The following is a 20,604-nucleotide window of genomic DNA, read 5'->3' as shown; positions in this document are numbered from 1 at the left end:
GAGGGAGTTCCAATGCTTTTTGGAAACCTCAAGAGGTCCTCTACAAGCCACTTTGGAATATATTTTTCATTTGGAGCTTTTATCTTGATCATATCCTCTTTGACAAAAATTTGCTTTTTGAGGATGCCTGAAAAGGACCTGTAATCTTTTGCACTGTATCTCTCAAATGAATCATTTTTAGCCCTGGCTTGTGAGAGACAAAGTTGTAGAGAATCCAATTTCCTTCAAAATAGGCTTTGAGTGGGGAATTTTTGATGTTCCATGTGGAAGTTATGCCCAGTCAAAGTTGGGTTGACTTTCTCCTAAGAAACCCTAATTTGAACCTTTTGCATTTGTTCATCTCTGAGTTTCTATTAATGGAATCATGATCAATCTTTGATCAAATGATGGTTATGCACCTATATACTTGATGTTGACCAAACTTGGGAGGCTTTGACTATGCTCTGATTATGGTTGACTTTTAGGTCAAACCAGTTGACTGTGGATCATCTGGACTTTTGAGTAAGTGATCTTTGGAACTTGAACCTTGAACTTTGCATCATTGTAAATGGAAATATGGAAGGCAAATTTTGGGGTATGACACTATGGAAGCATCAGAAGAACTTGAGATCAGAAGCAGAAGCACTGAAGTTCTCATGGTATCACGCTCAGAAGCACTTCAAGGTCAGAAGACAAGAAGATGCTATGCACCAAGCTATTTGACTCTGATGATATTCAAACGTTGTATACACAAACATCAGATCAGAAGAAAGTACAGGTGGCAGGCTACGCTGACTGACAAAAGGAACGTTGGAAGCTATTAAAGGCAACGTCAGTAGACACAGCGTGAACAAGGCTCGAGGTAGTTGACAAAAGCGTGAAACATTAAATGCAATGCTGTACGGAACACGCAAAGCATTAAATGCTCCCAACGGTCATCTTCTCAAGTGCCTATAAATATGAAGTTCTGATGAGAAGCAAGGTTACGAAATCTGAACCAATCCTGAACGAACTTATTCTGAAAAACTTGCTGAAACGCTGTTCAACTCAAAGCTCAGAAACTTCATCTTCATCAAAGCTCACTACATTGCTGTTGTAATATATTAGTGAGATTAAGCTTAAACGTTAAGAGAAATATCACTGTCGTGATTATAGCTTTTCAGAAGCATTTGTAATACTCTTAGAATTGATTACATTAATTTGTAAGTAACTAGAGTGATCAAGTGTTGATCAGGATACTCTAGGAAGTCTTAGCTTGTGTCTAAGCAGTTGTAATTAGAGTGATCACGTGGTGGTCAGGATACTCTAAGAAAGTCTTAGCTTGTGTCTAAGCATTTGTTCCTAGAGTGATCAGGTTGTGATCAGGATACTCTAGAAGACTTAGTCGTGGGCTAAGTGGAAAACCATTGTAATCTGTTGCGATTAGTGGATTAAATCCTTAGGTGAGGTAAATCACTCCGTGGGGTGGACTGAAGTAGTTTAGTTAACAACGAACCAGGATAAAAATAACTGTGCAATTTGTTTTTATCGTTCAAGTTTTTTAAGACTACACTTATTCAAACCCCCCCTTTCTAAGTGTTTTTCTATCCTTCAATAGTTGTTAGTTTAAGTTGTAATTATACACTAATCCATTAAAGAGACATTTCAATGATGTAAACATTCTGAAAAAGTCCATTAGGTGAGGTTGATATCAACTAAAGAATAAATTAGAAAGGTAAAATCTCTTAGATAAGAGAAGTAGAGAAAATAAAGTTGTGATAAAGTTGTAATTATATGATATTTTTATATGACAAATGTATGTGACATATTGCAATTTCTTATATGATATTTTTCAAATATGAAAAAATGCTTATTAAATAAGTATGTATTTTATTCGATTAGTTTGCAATTTCCTTTTGTCATGTGATATTCGAAATAAACAGAAAACTTACCATATTAGATAAGAATTAGCTTCCTAAAAATTCAATGTTGATCCAATTAAAGTAACACATATCACAAACGTATGACAATAGAGGGTAATGAATAAATAATTATCTTTCCACATTATACATATATTTATATTGTGTAATACGGTGAACTGACTTTATTGAAATGTACGGTAAGCAAGAGTCGCCACCGAATTTTATTTTATCCAAATTAAAGAAAGGCTAAAAGAACAGAAAAAACCTTTTTAAAAGAAACTGAGTTCGGGGGGTAATTTATACAAAGGGAAGGTGTAAGCACCCTTTGCATCCATGGTATTCCATGGGCTCTTAATTGCTTTGCTCTTTTTGAAACCAAAAGTTTTGAAATGTAGAAGAAGAAAAATAAGGACTTTAGCTCGTAAATGAGCGTAGCCTTATTGAAGTTTTTTAAGAAAAGGGTAGAAAAGGGAATTTAAACCAGATCATGCAATTAAGAGCAAATTACCTTGATATTTGTAAAATGTTCTTTTAGCCTTTCAGGGCTATCCATACCATAGGAAGGTAGGAAGTCTTTTTATTTGGAGGTTGAAGGGACGTCGCAATTATCGTTCGCCATAAGATTGTCCCTGCCATAGGGGGGCATGTAGTCTAAGGGAAGGATCAGAATAGTCGTCATTTTTAGGCAACCAGAGGACACCTCAGCATTTCGTAGGCACCTTCGAGGGACGAGATCATATAAACGAATTGAAGGCAGCATCATTGGGACTTATGATCTGAATGAACTGAGGGCAACATTGTTGAGACGTCCTCGTATTCGAGGGACTTCTTGACTATTCTGCACTGAAAAGGCAACAAGGCAACAGGCAACAAAAGGGATTACCATAAAAGGTGTGTGGGTGCACAATCACATGATTCAATTCAGATAATTATCTTGTAAATTAGTTATTCTAAATTCAGTTCAGAGTTGCACTCCCTAGGATTACTAACCACGGAATAATAATGATATAACAGTGTTAAGTGCCTTCAAGGCCACACAATACAACCAGGAGCAGTTACAAAATAAGCCATAGGGAGGGGTAAGAAAAGCAATAAAAATAAATCCCAACAGCGCAATAGGTTTGACACAAGTAATAATTAAAAAGATTAAAAAAAGAACAAGTTTTAGGGTTACCGACGATTCGAGCTTTGACCGGTTGGTTAACCCTGAAAATTGGAAAAGGAAGAATAAACAGAAGGGTGAGTGTAGGAGGAGTTCATTAACAGTTGGAATCAAATCCTAATTTAATTTATAAGGTAAAATTAATATTTAAATAAAAGGAGGGATTAGAACTTAGCTTTTGAATTTGGCGCGGCGCATGGTCGGAGGGTTTTGATTAACCCTAAACAAACTGCACAAAGAAAAAGAAATTTTTCAGTGCACGACTGATCAAATGATGAACCTCGTAAACCCTGATTAGGGCATAAGTTAACTATGGTTAATAGAATAAATAAATAAAAACCATATTAATTATTAATTAAATCGGCGAAAATAAAATTTCGATTAAATTACTTAATCCTAATATATATTTTTTATTAATTAATGAAAACACTTATAATTAATTAAATCAAAATAGAAATTATTATTAACAATTAAAATAAGTTAATTAAATAAATATTATCATAATAATGATTTTGTGAAGCAAAAGGAAATTTTAAAAAGATTTTAAAATAAAATGTTAATAAACAAGAATAAAGAATAAATAAAAAAAACTATATAATAAATAAATAAGAAAAAATTAAATAAACTTAGCTGTGGATCTGGTGTGGTGAGCCCTTGAGGGTTCATGATGGAGCTTCAATCCTGGTGTGTTAGATCTAGCTGGCCTGAGATCTTATGGTTGAGATTGAGGGTGCGTCAGTGGGCGTGTGATACCTGTTGCGTGGGATTTGTAGACTTGCTTTGTTTGGATTGATGGAACTGTATGGAGCGGAGCGGAATGGGATGAAATAAAATGATATTCCATTGTTTGGATAATTTAAAAACGGATGGAACGGAGCGAAATAGAGTGGTATGGATTCCATTCCATTCCATCACTTACCATCATTTTTCTTACCCTTCGATTTGGGCGGAATGAACAACTTATCTTGTTCCGTCCTAAAATTTCCAAACAATGGAATGGTATCTTTGTTCCGCTCCGCTCCATCCCACTCCGCTCCGCTCCATTCCGCTCCGTTGATTTTATGATATCCAAACATAGCCTAAACATGTGCTGAAAATAATTAATAAAAAATATTAACAAGGGATAGGGTTCGAACCCGTCCCCCTTGAGTAAGGTTCAACACACTACTAGCCAACTGCGCTGGAAACGTTGAGTTGATAAATGATGCGCGCAATAAAATATAACAGAAAATCAGAATTTGAAAAGAGACAAGCGTGCGTTTCCATCGTCTTCTTCATTGTCTTTTTCAGAAATTCAGACACCTTAGGCCACGGTTTTTTGGCGTTTCCATAGACCTGCAATCTTCAAAAATACATCATACACAGTATAAATCCAAGATAAAGCCATGGACCGAACCGAAATCGTTGCCCGAGCATGGATATGACCTTAGTTTTGTCTAATTTTGGTTGTTTCGCATAGCCCCAATCTGAGAACTATAAACCCTAACCATGGCGGATTGCATACCTTGTGACGAAACTTCAATTAAATAAACCAGAAACATTGCAAACACGATAGCAGACATAAACATGTATTCAAACGTGATTTATATTGCATATATAATCGAATTGGAACTGAAAATTCTAAGGGCAAACTGTGACTTGTTGGTGATGATTCTCAATGTCTTAGGACCTTGCAATTATCGTCACAGCTTCAGGAGTGATTCATGAACATCAATTAATCTTCAAATTTCCTTGAATGAGGATGCAACTACAGAAACGTTTCTAAAAATTTCTTGAACTTTTTGCACTTGATTAGGATTCTTAGAGGCCAAATTCTCCCTCCCTCTTCGTCTGAACCATCTTTGTGTACTTATAGGTTTTGTGTTAGGTCAACAAAACAAGAAAAAATCTTCTTTCAATCATTGATTTGCAAGCTTGGAAATTTGATTGGAGATTTCTTTTAAATCTTTCTAATTTTGCCAAATTTCAATCTTTTCTTTCCAATCACACTTAGCACGAATTTGTTATGAAATAATACATATCTTGGTGATTGATTATGGTTGAAAAATAGATCAAATCAAATCTTCTCTATTTTCCTTCCAAATATTTGATTAAATTGACTTTTTAATGAATAAAAATTCATATAAAATCAAATAATCAACAATAATTCGTGGAAATTAGATATGGAGTCTTGGATATCTCGGGGATCAAGCTTGGGCCAAAAAAGATTGGGCCTCTTTGCAAGAAAATCCATTTTGAGGCCTTTTTGTTTCACATTTTTCTCTAAAAATTGTCCAACTTTGACAAGGCATATCTTCCTCAATTTTTAAGATATGGAGGAGTTCTAGGACTTTTTGGAAACCTAAATATGTCCTCTACAAGCCACTTTGGAAACGTTTTTCCATTTGAGGATTTTATCTTGATGATATGGGCTTTGACAAAAAACTGCTTTTGGTTGACTTTCAAGAAGGACCTGTAATGTTTTGATTCATATCTCCCAAATGAAGCATTTTTAGACTTGGCTTGTGAGCGACAAAATTGTAGAGAATTCAATTTCCTTCAAAATGAGCTTTGGATTGGAAATTTCTGATGTTCCATGTGAAAGTTATGGCTGGTCAAAGTTCAGTTGACTTTCTCCTATGAAAACCCTAATTTAGAAACTTTTGGTTTTGTTGATTTTTGATCTTTTATTGATGAATCATGATCAATCCTTGATCAAATGATGAATGATACTTCAAAATGAGGTTGTTGACAAAAAAATCAGGAGTTTTGACTGTAATTTGACCACAGTTGACTTTTAGGTCAAACTAGTCAACTGTTGATTTTCTGAACAATTGACTGAGCAATCCTTTGAATTGAAGCTTGTATTTTGTCATAGAGATAGTTTGAAACATAAGAAGTCATATGCCTTTGAGTCTTGAACTTTAGTATGAGCTTGAACAGGGAAATGAGATAGGCAAATTTTGGGGTATGACATATAGCATTTGGACAAATTGAAAAAAGTAACATATAAGAAAATGCATAATCACAACATTCATTTAATTTAACATAATTAAGATTTTCATGAGAGAAGATGACCAAACATTGTTTACCAACATAAATTTCAAAAGTAAGTTTAGATATATCAAACCATATCTCAATCTATCAATTTCGAAGATAAAACATAACATTCCAAAGATTGTCAAGGTTGATACTACCAACATTAGATAGGCAACTTAAGTTATAAATACAACAGAACGAAACATAACATATCAGATATGATCCAACAGGAAAATAGAATGTTATTTCTCCTTTTCAACATCTTTCATCAACTTTGTGGACGACAACTGAATATTCTCCATATCATCTAATGAATCGGCTGCAGACCTTTTCGAAGAAGTGAGGCCCAAATTTTCACCAGAACGATCATGATCAGCAGAGACATACACGAATTCCTGCATATAGATTGAAATAAGATAAATAAGATTAAAAAAACAATAAACACCAAATAGAACAAGTACAAAGACAATGATGCACTATAGAGTTATAGCATTACAGAATCAATTGGAAGTTCATCATTAGTGGATGGCTTAGTGATTTGTAGTTTCAATGTATGTTGGAAAAAAAGAAAAATAATGGATCAATTTATAACAAAGTATATAACTATATAAGTAAGTATTTTCTATAAAAGCACCTCTTCACGTTTCAATTGGTTCCTTAATTTGCTAATAGAATCTTCATTATCTCTGAAGCCAACAACAGACAACCGATCATATTTTGGGTGAAAGACGACTGCTATTGCCAAATCTTTCTTCAACATTGAATCTAATGGATGTGGAAATTCTAGGGGATTTTCTTCACCATCTTAAAATTATACAAATCTTTATAGTCATTACAGATAAATAAGTACCACAATCAACTTCGTCTTTAGCTCAAGGGCAGATTTTCCAATAAGTTTTACACATTCACTATCCCATAAGACAAATTTGGCCATGTGTTTGCCACCAATAGCCAGTACCTCAGTTTTGTATCTATTTCAGAAATAAGTATGAAATCATAGTTAAGAAATTTCACAATCCAGAATAATATGGAAAATATACAACCATAAAACAAATAAAACACCTAGGAACAGGTTCATCGGTCTCATAGTTTCAGTAACACCTTAAATTCCAATATTTGAGTGTAACACTTTTGGTACATCAGCCATAACCATCATAATACCATTCAGTTTGGCTAACTTCAAACTTTTCCAATTTGGCAACAGTGACACAAGTTGTCTCCAAATTTTCATGATTTAGTATAAATGGTACATTAGATTTGAAATTAAATATATACATTACAACATTAACATATTGAACCATCATACACATACATATTGCAGTTTGGAGATGTCAGAAACACTTATAACTCATGCTTTCCATATAAATTTATCAAGGTTGGAGTATTGAGAGCTTTGAGTTACATCGACTTGTAAGGTAGACACTTATAATAAAGGAATCTCTCCCTTGATATTGGATTTTGCAAAAGAATAACGTGAATGTCAAACAAAATTCAAGAGCACAAACAACTACTATATCACATAGCATAACATAAACATATATGTGCAACTACCTTTCTTCAAAATTCTTATTCTCATCGATATTAACGTCATTAATTGTTAACTTTGTCTCATTCCATGCATTCAAAACAGTCAATGGAACACTTTCTACATATTTGTACAATAGCACATTATAGTTGAGATATATTAGAAATAAGAACAACTCAATTATTTATGTGAGTGTTTTACAATTAGCCAACATGAATACTGTCAATTGCATTGATACTTACATTCTGCAACATCACAATGACATGATCATTATCATTGTTATTGTTGTAGAAATTGCAGAACTATGATATAAGTGTGATATAACGTCACCTCAAAGAGTACAATGAACCACTTACCTAATATAGTAAAAGAATATAGCATAAATAACATGATTAAAATAATCCAACTACAATATAATCCAAACATAATGCAATATTAAAGACTATTCAGAATTATGCGGGAATACCCATACCAGTTATGGTAAAGATAACATTGTTTTTGTTATTTGTATCATTCAATTGAGTCTGATTGACTTCATGAACACCTCCAATAACATCTAAAAATAAATCAAACCATTAAAGAAATAAAATAAAATGAAATGATTACAAATACAAAACAACAAATGTTAACTTAGATTACCAACTAAGAATTAAGGTTGAAACTTTTCCTCAAGCATATCAGTCAAACTTGTCAATTTAAAATGTTTCAGAGGAATGTTAGACAAATCTGCATCCTCTGTAGAAGTTGCACCATAAAAGTCAACTTGAATTTATGAGTGGTTGCTTTGAATGAGAAATCATTTTTAGCAACCTTGAAGTTCTGCGTGATGTATGTCTTTCATATAGTAACAATAGATTTATGCTTCTAAACCAAATAAGATGGTATAATAACTAGGTTCATGTCACACTACAAAATTAAATAAATACATTCCATTGTTAACAGCATAACTACCTTTATAATATTAGCTCTAGTTAGTTATGTTTCTGTCTTATTCCACTTGGGCCTTTGTAGCTTTCTTTTGTAATCTGAGGCCCACTCTTCTACTATGTGAGAAGGACCTCACCACAATGTAATAAACAAGTTTTTAACAATAACAAAAAGGCTTCAAAGGCCTATTTCTCATTCTTGGTCCGTAATATGGTATCAAGAGATCAAAAATATTTTCTTTGAATTCCCTCATGCTTTTTCCTTTCCCGCTCTTCATCTTCTTCCTCTCATCTTCCTATGTGCATTCACCACTACACTCTACTGCTCAATCATGGCGGAAGAAAATTCTGACACGGATGAATCCCTCACACAACACTCACCCAAATCCATTCCAATCAACGATCCCACCCTTAATCCAAGAAACCCCTATTATGTCCATTCCGGTGAGAATTCCGACGCCATTCTCGTTGCACCTCCGTTAGACGACAATAACTACCATAACTAGAGTAAATCAATGCCTCGCGCCCTCACATCAAAGAACAAGATTGGATTCATCAATGGTTCTCTGCCAAGACCACCATCTACAGATCCCAACTTTGATGTTTGGGAACGAGCGAACAGCATGGTCATATCTTGGATTAATCGCACCTTATCAACTCACATCGCACAAAGCACCATTTGCTTTGATTCTGCATTCGAGCTTTGGACAGATCTTCAAGAACGATTCACCAAAGGGAATCACTTCAGATTCTCAGATCTTCTTCGCGACCTGCACTCCATCAAACAAGGTGAATGCTCTTTATCTCAGTATTTCACAGACATCAAGATCTTATGGGACGAACTCGAAGATCTTCGCCCAACTCCTATGTGTATATGTAATATTCCATGTACCTGCAACCTATCCAAAACCGTACGCCAATACAAGCATCTTGAATATGTCATTTGCTTCCTCAAAGGTTTGAACGATACTTATCAGAACATTCGCACTCAGATACTGCTTCTTGATCCTATGCCAAGCATTAGTCGTGTATACTCATTGATTGTTCAATAAGAAATTCCTTCCAATACTCCCACAATTTTAGCTGCCATAAACAATGCCTCCCTTGGCCGTGGCAAAGGGCATGGAAACCCTAAAAATTCCATGCTATGCACCAATTGTCAGAAGACAAATCACACCATAGAAACTTGCTATTTTAAACATGGTTTTCCTCTGGGTTATTGAAGCAAAATTCCCAAGAAAGATGGTGTTGAATAAAAAAATACACAACAACAGGAAAAGCTTAGTACAATCTCTAAAGAGGAATATCAACACCTATTCCAACTCTTGGAGCAGTCAAAGAAAGATGCTACCCCTACTAAGATTGAGGCAAACACCTCACAGGACAACCACATCGTTTCAGGTATGATTCAAACAGGTAGTAAACTAAACTCTCCTGATATATGGATACTTGATTCTGGAGCCTCTGACCATGTTTGCCCTTATATACAATGTTTTCATAATATATCTGTTATTCAACCTATTAACATTTTTCTCCCTAATGGCAAATGCATAACAGCCAAATATTGTGGCTCTATATTACTTGCCAATTCTGTTAAGCTCCATAATGTTTTCTACATTCCTGAATTTGCTTTTAGCCTCATTTGCATTTCCAAATTATGCAACAATTCTCAACTTAGCATTACCTTCTTACACAATTCCTGTTCTATACAGGATGTGTCTACAAAGAAGATGATTGGTCATGTAATCCTTCATAAGAATCTCTACATCCTCCAATAAGAAGCTATACATAAAACTTCATGTACTCCTAATATCAATACCATTTGTAACATTGTTAGCTCTAATGATACTTTAGATCTATGGAACCAAAGATTGGGCCATCCTTCCAATAATGTTTTACATCACATGTCTAAACAATTTTACCCCAGCAGTTCCTCGCTACAACTAAAAGCCTTTTCCGATTGGGCCACATGCCCAGACACTCGCAAATCTGTAACAGGGTACTGCATATACCTTGGCGACTCGTTAATCTCCTGGAAATGCAAGAAATAAGCCACCGTATCTCGCAGCTCCACAAAAGCGGAATACCGTGCCATGGCTTCAACAGTATATGAGCTTCAGTGGCTCACCAACATCCTTCATCAACTTCCTATCACAACTACTACACCGGCTCTACTATATTGTGATAACGCTTCTGCAAGACACATTGCCAACAATTCATCTTTTCATGAACGGACCAAACACATCGATCTCGATTGCCACCTTGTTCGTGAAAAATTACGCCTTGGTTTATTTCACCTTCTCCCAGTTTCTTCATCACAGCAACTTGCAGACATCTTCACCAAGCCTTTAGACCTTCAACCATTTCTGATCAACATCTCTAAGCTTGGACTTCACTCCGTCTATCTTCCAGCTTATGGAGGTGTTAACAGCATAACTACCTTTCTAATATTAGCTCTAGTTAGTTATGTTTCTTTTTTATTCCACTTGAGCCTTTGTAGCTTTCTTTTGTAATCTGAGGCCCACTCTTCTACTATATAAGAAGGACCTCACCACAATGTAATAAACAAGTTTTCACAATAACAAAAAGGCTTCAAGGGCCCATTTCTCATTCTTGGCCCGTAATATCCATAAAAAAGCATCTTGTTATGGATGAAATCAGATACAAATAGAAAATGTAATGTAAGAATAAACTGATACCTTCCCATCAATTAAAACCATTTCTAAGTGCTCCTTGTTAGACATGTTCGTAATAGACCACAAATCACTAATCCTAACAACAATCTTCTACAAATATTTTTAGTCATTGATGTCCCTAATATCTTCAATTGAAAGCGCAATTAGCAATTTGTGTTAAGCTGCAACAACAACGATAGTAGAACAACTTTACTAATATGAGGTTTACAAATTCGCAGTGGTAATAATTCTTCAAACAGGATAAAAATACAATCATATTGAAAATGAATAACTAACGCTACATAAAATTATTTGATGCACCATTCACAACACCATGAAAACACATTTCCGTTGCAGTCATCAAAGTTGAGGTAAACTAATAGACAACATAAAGATTCTGCATAAAATTATTTAATGCACCATTCAGAGCACCATAAAAACGCATACAACATACAAATGAAAACACGATGAACATAATGCTACCAGTGGTAAAGGAGCTCCTACAAAGGACGACACTCGGGGAATACCAAGTTCGATTCCTAGTAGAAACAATATTTGGTAAAATATAAAGATGTAGAAAATAAAGATGTAGAAATGGTGGAGCTCCAATTTTTTTCGGTTGCTCTTCTTCTGCCGAGAGGAAATGCAGATGTAGAAATGGTTTAAGGAGTGTGTCTTTCGCCTCTTGAATTCCGTTTGAATACATTGAGCCAAGAGAGAAATGAATGCTTCATATGGTAAATGTAAAGTTACTTTCCATTTTTATTAATGCTACTAGTAGAAGACCCGTGCGTCCGCACGGGTAAAACCATTTATATCTTAAATTATCTATTTGAAATGAAATTAAAGTTAATGAAAATTTTAGGCATGGAAGAATTGTTCATACTTAAATCTAATTGGTTGTGTCCCGTGTCACTTCAGAGAAGTTTATCTAATCATTAATAAAAACTTAAATTCTATATGATCACTTATGTCACTAAAAGTGATCGACATGATTAAAAACTACTAAAAGTGATATATCAACTTAGATTCTTTAAAGAAAATAAATGATTTAATATAATTATTCTTTAGAGAAAGTTTTGGTTTTTTAAAATAATAAAATTCAATTTGATGTATTATAGACTATAAATCTTTATATATAAGTATGCCTCTGCCCTTGCTTTTATTTTCACTTTATTATTTTATTTCTTCATTCCTTATAAAAAATACTATCTTGAATTCTCATAATTAACTTTTAAAGGTAAATAATTATTTTACATGTTAGTCTGTCATCAAATAGAAACTAATTTTTACAGGAAGAAGCTAATTTCTTTCATTGAAAGCAAATTCCACCACACTTATAAATAATCTAAAACTGAAACTCATAAGTGTTGTTCCATAAGCCATAAGCCAAATAAATATATTCTTCTTTCTTATGATGTAACCCATAAGCCAACTTTAAAGTTGAAAGATCATGCTGTTGAGAAGACATTGCAAAGTGTTGTTCAAACAAAGAAGACTTAGACAAACTGAAACTCCGGAAGCAAATAGATTCGGAGAGTACTTCCGTCAGGAACCTTCTCAAAAAGTGTCACCATTGGTACTCCCTTACTTTTAGCTAAGAAACTTATTGCATAAAAGTTGCTAGCATCGCCAAGGAGGAAATCAAAAGTTGCTGCAAGTTATGTGTTTGGTTTCTGGTGGTGAAAATCGGTGTTCACCGAATTGATTTACAATGCACTTTTGGTGACATAAACTATAACTCCAGGCTTTAATGGCTATTTACCTGCTCTGTAACATGACAGACTTCTCATTAAGACCACCTTCTCCATCACAGTAAATCATGCCAACAGCAAAAAAAACTTCTGTGTTAAAAATATGGGAAAAGCTAACATGTGGCCCAAGGGAACAAGTTAATGAGATATTTATAGAAATTTTTTCTTGGAACGCGTATCGAAACTTTAAATATAATTTTATTGCATTTAATTATATCTAACTTTTTTTAATTATATTATCATTAACATGTGCCCTAAGGGCAGGATGACCCTAAAAATATTACTTCAAGTTATTAGATAAATTTTCCCTTAAGAAAAGATTTTCCAATGTAATTATAAACCAGAACTAATGCACATGTTAAAAATAAAATAGCGTGACAATTTCATTGGACAAGCCAATAATTAAAATTTGGTGCTTATCAATTTACCTTTCAGAAAACAAAGTTTGTTCAAATAGTAAATCATCATTCAGAAAACTAAGTTTGTTCAATCAAAACTAATTTATAACTAAATAAACATAAATTCAAAAAGATTCTAAATAGATAAATGAACAAAATTCAAAAACCTGTTAAGGTAATAAATTTCCCAGCTTGAGACGAGATCCATAAGAGTGAGACTATAGTTGATGCAAAAGGTGAGACCTAGGTATTTTGCAACGCAATTCAATATATATATATATAACAAAGTACTAACATAAATTGATTAATTAATAGAGGAAAAAGGAAGAAGCAGTTACATTTGCTCAGAGTCTCTTCTTCTTCGTCGAGATTGGTCCAAGCTTTTTTCGAATTCCGACTTGAAGAAACATAAAAGCTACAAAAGCTAAAGGAAGGACAAAACAATTGAAAGCTTGTTTGAAGCACATAAGCTAAAGCACAAAAGCAGAAAAATAATTTTTTGAAGAAACATAAAAGCTACAAAAGCTAAAGCAAGTGGAATACATCTGTAAGCTTGTTTGTAGCACAAAAGCTGAAAACGTAAAAACCATTTAAGCAGAAATCTTATTCATTTGCAAGCTTAATTTTTTTAAAAAAAAAAACATAAAAGCTACAAAATCTAAAGCAAGGAAAGAACACTTGTAAGGCTTGTTTGTAGCACATAAGCTAAAGCACAAAAGCTAAAAACGTAAAAGCCATATAAGCTTAACGAAAACGCAATAGCTTTGGCCAAAAGGGTTTTACCACATCCAGGAGGACCATTGAAGAAGAAGAAGAAGTTCTTAAGAATTCGTCGGTTGCAATAAGCTCCTCTGAATTCTGATTCTGGTATGCTGCAATTTCCCCCTAAATTAACCTAATTTTCATGTTAACTTCAAAATCTATAAATTCTTGCTAATTCTGACTGCATATATTTCTGTCAGTTCTCATATTTGTTTACCTAAAACACAAATTGTTATGTGGAGAGAGAGTGACTAATCTTTCACTCTTTTTTTTCAATTTTAAGTGTGTGTTTGGTTATGCGGTAAAAATTATTGATTTTGAATGAATTGATTATGTATAATTGGTTCTAGATAAAAGTGAGTAATGTAAAAATTAAACCAAACATACACAAAATGGGATATCACTCTTAATTTAACACAAGATGTAAGAAAGTAGAAAATTTCTTAATGTCAATTGTGTAAGAATGTTCAACTTCAACCATGTCAGTGTCAGTGCTTCAATGTTTACCCATTTCGATTGACTTGAGCTCTAGAATTTTATCTAGTTCATACCATTAGGCTTTTAAATTTTAGTTGTCTATTCATTTATTAACTTCCAAGGTTCACAAGCACATTTGAAAATTGTGTGTAGTATAGTGCAGGCACTTGGAATTCATAATGGCTGGGCTGAAACGGAGCAACGCTTTTGATTCTTTGTCTATACTTTCTTCTTCTGCGGCGTCTTTGAAAAAATATGATGTTTTTCTTAGCTTTCGAGGTGAGGATACTCGCAAAAACATCACAACCCATCTTTATGATGCTTTAAGTCGAAAGAAAGTTGAAACCTTTATTGACAACAATGAGCTTAAAAAAGGAGATGAGATTTCTCCAACACTCATCAAAGCCATTGAGGAGTCACATCTATCTATTGTCATCTTCTCAGTAAACTATGCCTCCTCAAAGTGGTGCTTGAATGAGCTCAAAAAGATTCTAGAATGCAAGAGATATAAGAAGCAGATTGTGATACCTGTTTTTTACAACATAGATCCGTCACACGTGAGGAACCAGACTGGGAGTTACAAGCAAGCCTTTGAAAAACATAAGCGAGAATTGAAGCACAATTATGACAGGTTGAAGATATGGAAAGCTGCTCTCACTGAGGCAGCTAGTTTAGTTGGTTGGGACTTTCAAAATTACAGGTAAACAAAAGGAACTATCTAGCTTTTTACATTTCATGATTTTTATTTTTCAAAAATCATATGTAAACTCCATAAACTACCTCATATCATGTGCATGCTTTGTTTTCTAATTTTTAGTTTTGTATATAGTATGGAATATATAAGAAAATGGATGCTATCCTATAAATCCTCAGTCAAGTTTGTTCAACTCAAGCAAACATCCATAGACTTCTTCATTAAGTTCTCCATCGTCTTTTTCATTAAGCTTATATCACTGATAAATTTAAAAATAGTTGTATGACATGGCATAATGATAGTATGGAATATATAAAAAGATGGATGCTATCCCCTTAAATCGAGTTTTTGTTTCCATTTTGCTCTACTGAACCATTGCCACTATGTTGACCATAGGTGTTATATATTTTTCTTCTATTGGATTTGTTACAATTGTAAAACCTTCTTCCACTCTTTCATATGCTAGGACTGAATCAGACTTCATTAAGGACATTGTCAAAGATGCTTTGCTGAAACTGAATCTTAAGTACCAACATGAAATTAAGGGGCTTGTTGGAATTGAGAAGAATTATGAACAAATTGAATCAATGCTGAAAATTGGGTCTAATGAAGTTATAGTTCTTGGAATATGGGGCATGGGTGGCATAGGAAAGACAACCCTTGCTAAGGCTTTATATGCCAAACTGCATTCCCAATTCGAAGGTTGTTGCTTCCTCAATGTAATGGATGAGTCAAACAAGTATGGACTTGATGGCGTACACTCTAAATTTTTTTCTACATTGTTAGAGGAAGAAAATCTTCATCCTGATGCATCCTACATAGAATCCCGTTTTTCCATGAGAAGGATTGCCCGTAAAAAAGTTTTCATTGTGTTGGATGGCGTGGAAACCTTAGAGAAAATAGAAGATCTTATCCTAGAAATTGATGGGTTGGGACCAGGTAGCAGGGTAGTTGTTACAACTAGAGATAAGCACATATTTAGTCTGTTTAGTAAATGTGAAATATATGAGGTTCAGGTATTAAACAAACACGATTCTCTTCAGCTATTCAGTTTGACAGTCTTCGGACAAAAACATCCTGAAATTGGATATGAAGATCTATCAGAAAGGGTAATCGACTATTGCAAAGGCAATCCTCTGGCTTTAAAAGTTATAGGTGCAAATCTCCGTTCAAGAAGTAATGAAGCATGGGTAAATGAATTGAAAAAGCTGGAAAAGATTCCCAATAAGAAGATTTGCGATGTGTTAAAATTGAGTTTTGATGACTTAGATCGCTGTCAAAAAGCCATATTTCTAGACATCGCATGCTTTTTGAGAGAAGAGAGTAAATATTTTGTAATAGAATTATTGGAAGCTTGTGAGTTGTTTGCAATAAGTGGGATAGAAGTCCTTCTAAATAAATCTCTCATACAAATAAAACTAATTTGGCTAAGGCTTAGCAATTCGGAAGTTGATGGTTTAGAAATGCATGATTTGTTACAAAAAATGGGACGGGATATTGTTAATCAAGAATCTAAAGATCCTGGAAAACGAAGTCGATTGTGGAAAGCCGAAGAAATATGTGATGTATTGAAAAAAAACAAGGTCAGTTGACAATGCAATTACTTCTATATGAAATCACATGTATGTCTTTATGAAACAAGGTAAGTATATATGACAACTTTTCCCAATTATTAATCTAATTTTTGTTTGTTAGGGAACAGAAGCTGTGGAAGCTATAACATTTGATAGAACAGAAGTTGGGGATCTTTACTTAAAGTCTGACTCCTTTAAAAGGATGACAAACTTAAGATATCTTGAAATCTATAATGGATCTAATGGTAGAGCATGCAATGTGTACTTTCCCGATGGTCTCGAGTGGCTTTCTGATAAATTAAGGTACTTTCGATGGGATGCTTACTGCCTTGAGTCTTTGCCAACAACCTTTTGTGCTGAAATGCTTCTAGAGCTCAACCTGACACGTAGCAAGCTTAAAAGACTATGGGATGGAGTTCAGGTAAAAAAGTGTTTCCATATACAAAAATTAGATTAATAATTAGCAAAAGTTGTCATATATACTTACCTTTTTTCATAAAGACATACATGTGTTTTCATGAAGCTTTGATATTCATTCACAAAATTGCTATGAATATGAAGTACGGACTCCGACAGGGACACCTGACACGACACAGACATGTCGACACTGATAATGTAGAAAACTTAAGATACCGACACCACTACATATATCTTAATTTCTTTGTGACAATTATGTAAAATATTAATATGTAAATGGATATCTAAATTGAACAATTTATTTATCCATCTACTATAAAAAATATTGTAATCAAGTTTAATGTCTTCTACTCATGATGATCAACGTTGTTTCTCCACATCTTTAATCCTTGTAAAAAAGTTAATAAAACAATTTCGGACACTCGTCTAAATTGTCTGGCACTTGTTTTACAATGTTAAATGATCCAAGGAGTATCGAAACAAAAAATAATTAGGACAATTATGTGAGTTATTAGGAAAATTATGTGAGTTTCCGATGCTCGTCGTACAAATGTCAAACACAAAATTTCAACAAGACACACCTCTATTTATGCTTAATTCGGTTTAATTTCTGTTTTAATCAATACTCATGCTTGATTATGGATTTAATGGTTTTTCTGCAATTCCATGTTTCTTTCTTGTCACAGAATCTTGTGAATTTAAAGATAATGATGCTTGAACTCTCCTACGATCTGATTGAGATCCCAGACTTATCGAGGGCTACAAATCTTGAAAGACTATATCTCTATAGTTGTGAAAGCCTGTGTCAGCTCCATCCATCCATATTATGTCTCCCCCGACTTGAACATCTAGATTTAAGAAGTTGCATAAAGATTGAAAGCCTTAAAACCAACATTCATTCAAAATCCCTCTATAATCTCTTACTCAAGGGCTGTTCATCTCTCACAGAATTTTCGGTGACATCTGAGGCAATGAGACATTTATCCTTAAATGGCACCGCTATACATGAATTGTCTTCATCGGTTTGGCGTAATACCAAGCTTACTATTCTTGACCTAACTGAATGTAACAAGCTTAACATTGTTGGGAGTAAGTTATCAAATGATCATGGACTCAGGTTTGTTGGAGATCTAGACCTTTCTGGGTGCACAGAAATCAATGCATTAAATCTTCTGTTCATCCTTGATGGCATATGGTCTTTAAATCGACTAAAAATGAACGAGTGTTGCAACTTAGAAGGTATCCCTGAGAACATCAAAAAGCATTCAAGGCTGAACTGGCTTGAATTAAATAATTGCAGGAAACTTGTGTCTCTAGCAGAGCTTCCGCCATCCCTGCTATATTTGAAAGCCATTAATTGCACTTATCTGGACACAAACTCCTCCCAACAGTCATTGCTTGAGAACATGGTACAAACATTCTCTGGCGACCCTCTCCATGTAGATGAAGGTGATAATCATTTATCTTTTTTGCCAGGAGCACAAGTACCGTGCCAGTTTGATTTTCAGACAACCGAGGCTTCAATAACTATTCCTCCCATTCCAAAATCTGACCTGCGTGGTTTCATATTTTGTGTCATTCTATCCGAGGGATTTCATGCTCTCCTTCATTCTCTTGGTTCCCTTCATTGTATCATCTTTGAACACGACAAAGAAGTCGACAGGCGTCATATTTTTCTCAATCATCTTGGGACATTAATTTCAGATCATGTATTGATATGTTGGCAGTATTACAACAGACAAGAAAGTGGAAGTTATGCATTTTGCAACCTATCATTTCGATTCGTATTTCTAGGTCAGAAGGACCAAATGTGGTGGTCAACGGAGGGAATAAAAGGGTGCGGCGTCTTACCTGTATATTCCTTAAAACATAAGTTGGAGGTGGATGGTGGTAGTAGTGTTACTAACAACATTGTTGAATTAAAATTAAAATCCACTGTTCAAGACTCGGATGACTCTGATTGGAATATGAAAAATGAGATTAAAGTCAGAAGCTCTAACAATGAAAAGGCTATTAAACATGTATATGTTAGAAGAAGAAAAAGGCCACATTATGTTAGTAGACCTCCTATCAAAGATGACTCTGATTTTAATTTACAAAATGAGATTGAAGTCAGAAGCTCTAAAAATAAAAATGAAGATGATCAAGAACAACCTTCTTGTTCTCGCAAAGAAGGAACAACCTTCTTCAATAGGTATGAAACTTATGACTCACTCTCTTATTATATGTTCCATATTAGTTTGTTGTTTTTATATAGAAAGAGTTTAAATCCTTCAAATGAATAATTGTTTTAAAATTCTTGTGATTCTAGAAAAAAGGCCCGTACAGTGGACAGGTCGGGCAGGTCTGTTGCCGAGGTCAACAAAATAATACAAATTAGAAATGATTTGCGGCACTTGATGAGGTCAACAAGATAATACAAACTAGAAATGATTTGCGATTTCTTTCTTCCTTTTCTCAACTAAAATAAGCAGAACACATGTCACGTTCATTCAGCAATATCCATTGATGCATTAGACTGGTGATATCAAGCTGTGCTGATAATTTCATCATTCAAATGAAAAAATCCAGTTGTTCTAAATGATTGAGTTTTACTTTACTACGTAGTAATTTACATTTAGACTATTACTACTATATTAGTTAGTCCACTATATTAGAATTTAGTGTTTGTACATTTTTTTTATACGTGAAATGTATTATTAAGTTTTTATATGGCTTCAAACCTCCCGATTTAGCGGGCCTTACTTCCGCTTAAACCCTAACTGCGCCGTTATTACCGTTTATTATTTTTTGCCATCTTTATTGTGGTTTATTTTTTTCTCCGTCTTCATTGCGGGTTTTTGGGTCCAGATAACATTATTTATTGAGAAGACATTGTTCATTCATGTTCACCCTAGAGATACAGTGGAACACATTTGTGATGCTCATTTTACGGCAGGGTTCATCCCGCACCGTATAGGTACAGTGCATATAGTGCTCTTGTTAGAGTGGAGTGGATCTCCTATCTTCGTGGGCCTAGGCGAGATTTCCGGCCCAGAATATAGGAGGCTGTTTGACTAAGTCTTGACTAGTCGTGCCCGGAATACTAGCCATTGCCGGGGATAGAGTCCTAGCGTGCTCGGCTAACTCCCTGTCGTGCTCGCTCAATGGGGTCAATGGGAAGACGTCTTCTTCCTCAACTTAGTGGGTGGAGCCAATGCTTATTGGGCCGGTTAATGCCAAAGGGTAGATTGGATCAATTGGGTTGGTCCATAACAATATTGTTCAACTCCCCACCGTTGTTTTAATAAGTTTGTGGGTCTTTTTACTATTATTTGCTACTCCTTTTATTCTATTCAATGA

The 20,604-nt window shown here is 34.4% G+C and overlaps 1 protein-coding gene and 1 long non-coding RNA gene across 5 annotated transcripts; one reads left to right on the top strand and one right to left on the bottom strand.

Moving 5' to 3' along the window:
* Positions 1-12,404: 12,404 nt before the first annotated feature.
* On the bottom strand, positions 12,405-13,825 carry LOC131662267 (uncharacterized). The gene is made up of 3 exons (XR_009301475.1): positions 13,677-13,825; positions 13,506-13,581; positions 12,405-12,956 (listed from the first exon to the last, which is right to left on the bottom strand). It is a non-coding gene; the product is annotated as an uncharacterized LOC131662267 (long non-coding RNA).
* LOC131662265 (TMV resistance protein N-like) lies at positions 13,506-20,168 on the top strand. Of its 4 annotated transcripts, none has more exons than XM_058932004.1 (6): positions 13,506-14,205; positions 14,741-15,277; positions 15,738-16,854; positions 16,967-17,266; positions 17,949-19,456; positions 19,574-20,166. In XM_058932004.1, the coding sequence occupies exons 2-6, from the start codon at positions 14,757-14,759 to the stop codon at positions 19,677-19,679; spliced, it is 3,552 nt and encodes a 1,183-aa protein (XP_058787987.1). In that variant the 5' UTR covers positions 13,506-14,205; positions 14,741-14,756; the 3' UTR covers positions 19,680-20,166. The 4 variants fall into 4 exon arrangements, with proteins under 4 accessions (XP_058787987.1, XP_058787985.1, XP_058787986.1 ...); XM_058932002.1 differs by having other exon boundaries at positions 14,736-15,277; XM_058932003.1 differs by having other exon boundaries at positions 14,731-15,277.
* Positions 20,169-20,604: the final 436 nt, after the last annotated feature.

This window comes from Vicia villosa, linkage group LG3 (assembly GCF_029867415.1).
Source record: "Vicia villosa cultivar HV-30 ecotype Madison, WI linkage group LG3, Vvil1.0, whole genome shotgun sequence".
Lineage (NCBI taxonomy): Eukaryota > Viridiplantae > Streptophyta > Magnoliopsida > Fabales > Fabaceae > Vicia > Vicia villosa.
This window is presented reverse-complemented; position numbering and strand designations above follow the sequence as displayed.

What these genes read in the sequence shown, in the direction of transcription:
- LOC131662265 (XM_058932004.1), top strand. Translation starts at nt 14,757, where the DNA reads ATGGCTGGGCTGAAACGGAGCAACGCTTTTGATTCTTTGTCTATACTT. An exon ending in TGGGACTTTCAAAATTACAG is followed by an intron (nt 15,278 to 15,737) that starts GTAAACAAAAGG and finishes TTCATATGCTAG; the next exon opens with GACTGAATCAGACTTCATTA. An exon ending in ATGTATTGAAAAAAAACAAG is followed by an intron (nt 16,855 to 16,966) that starts GTCAGTTGACAA and finishes TTTGTTTGTTAG; the next exon opens with GGAACAGAAGCTGTGGAAGC.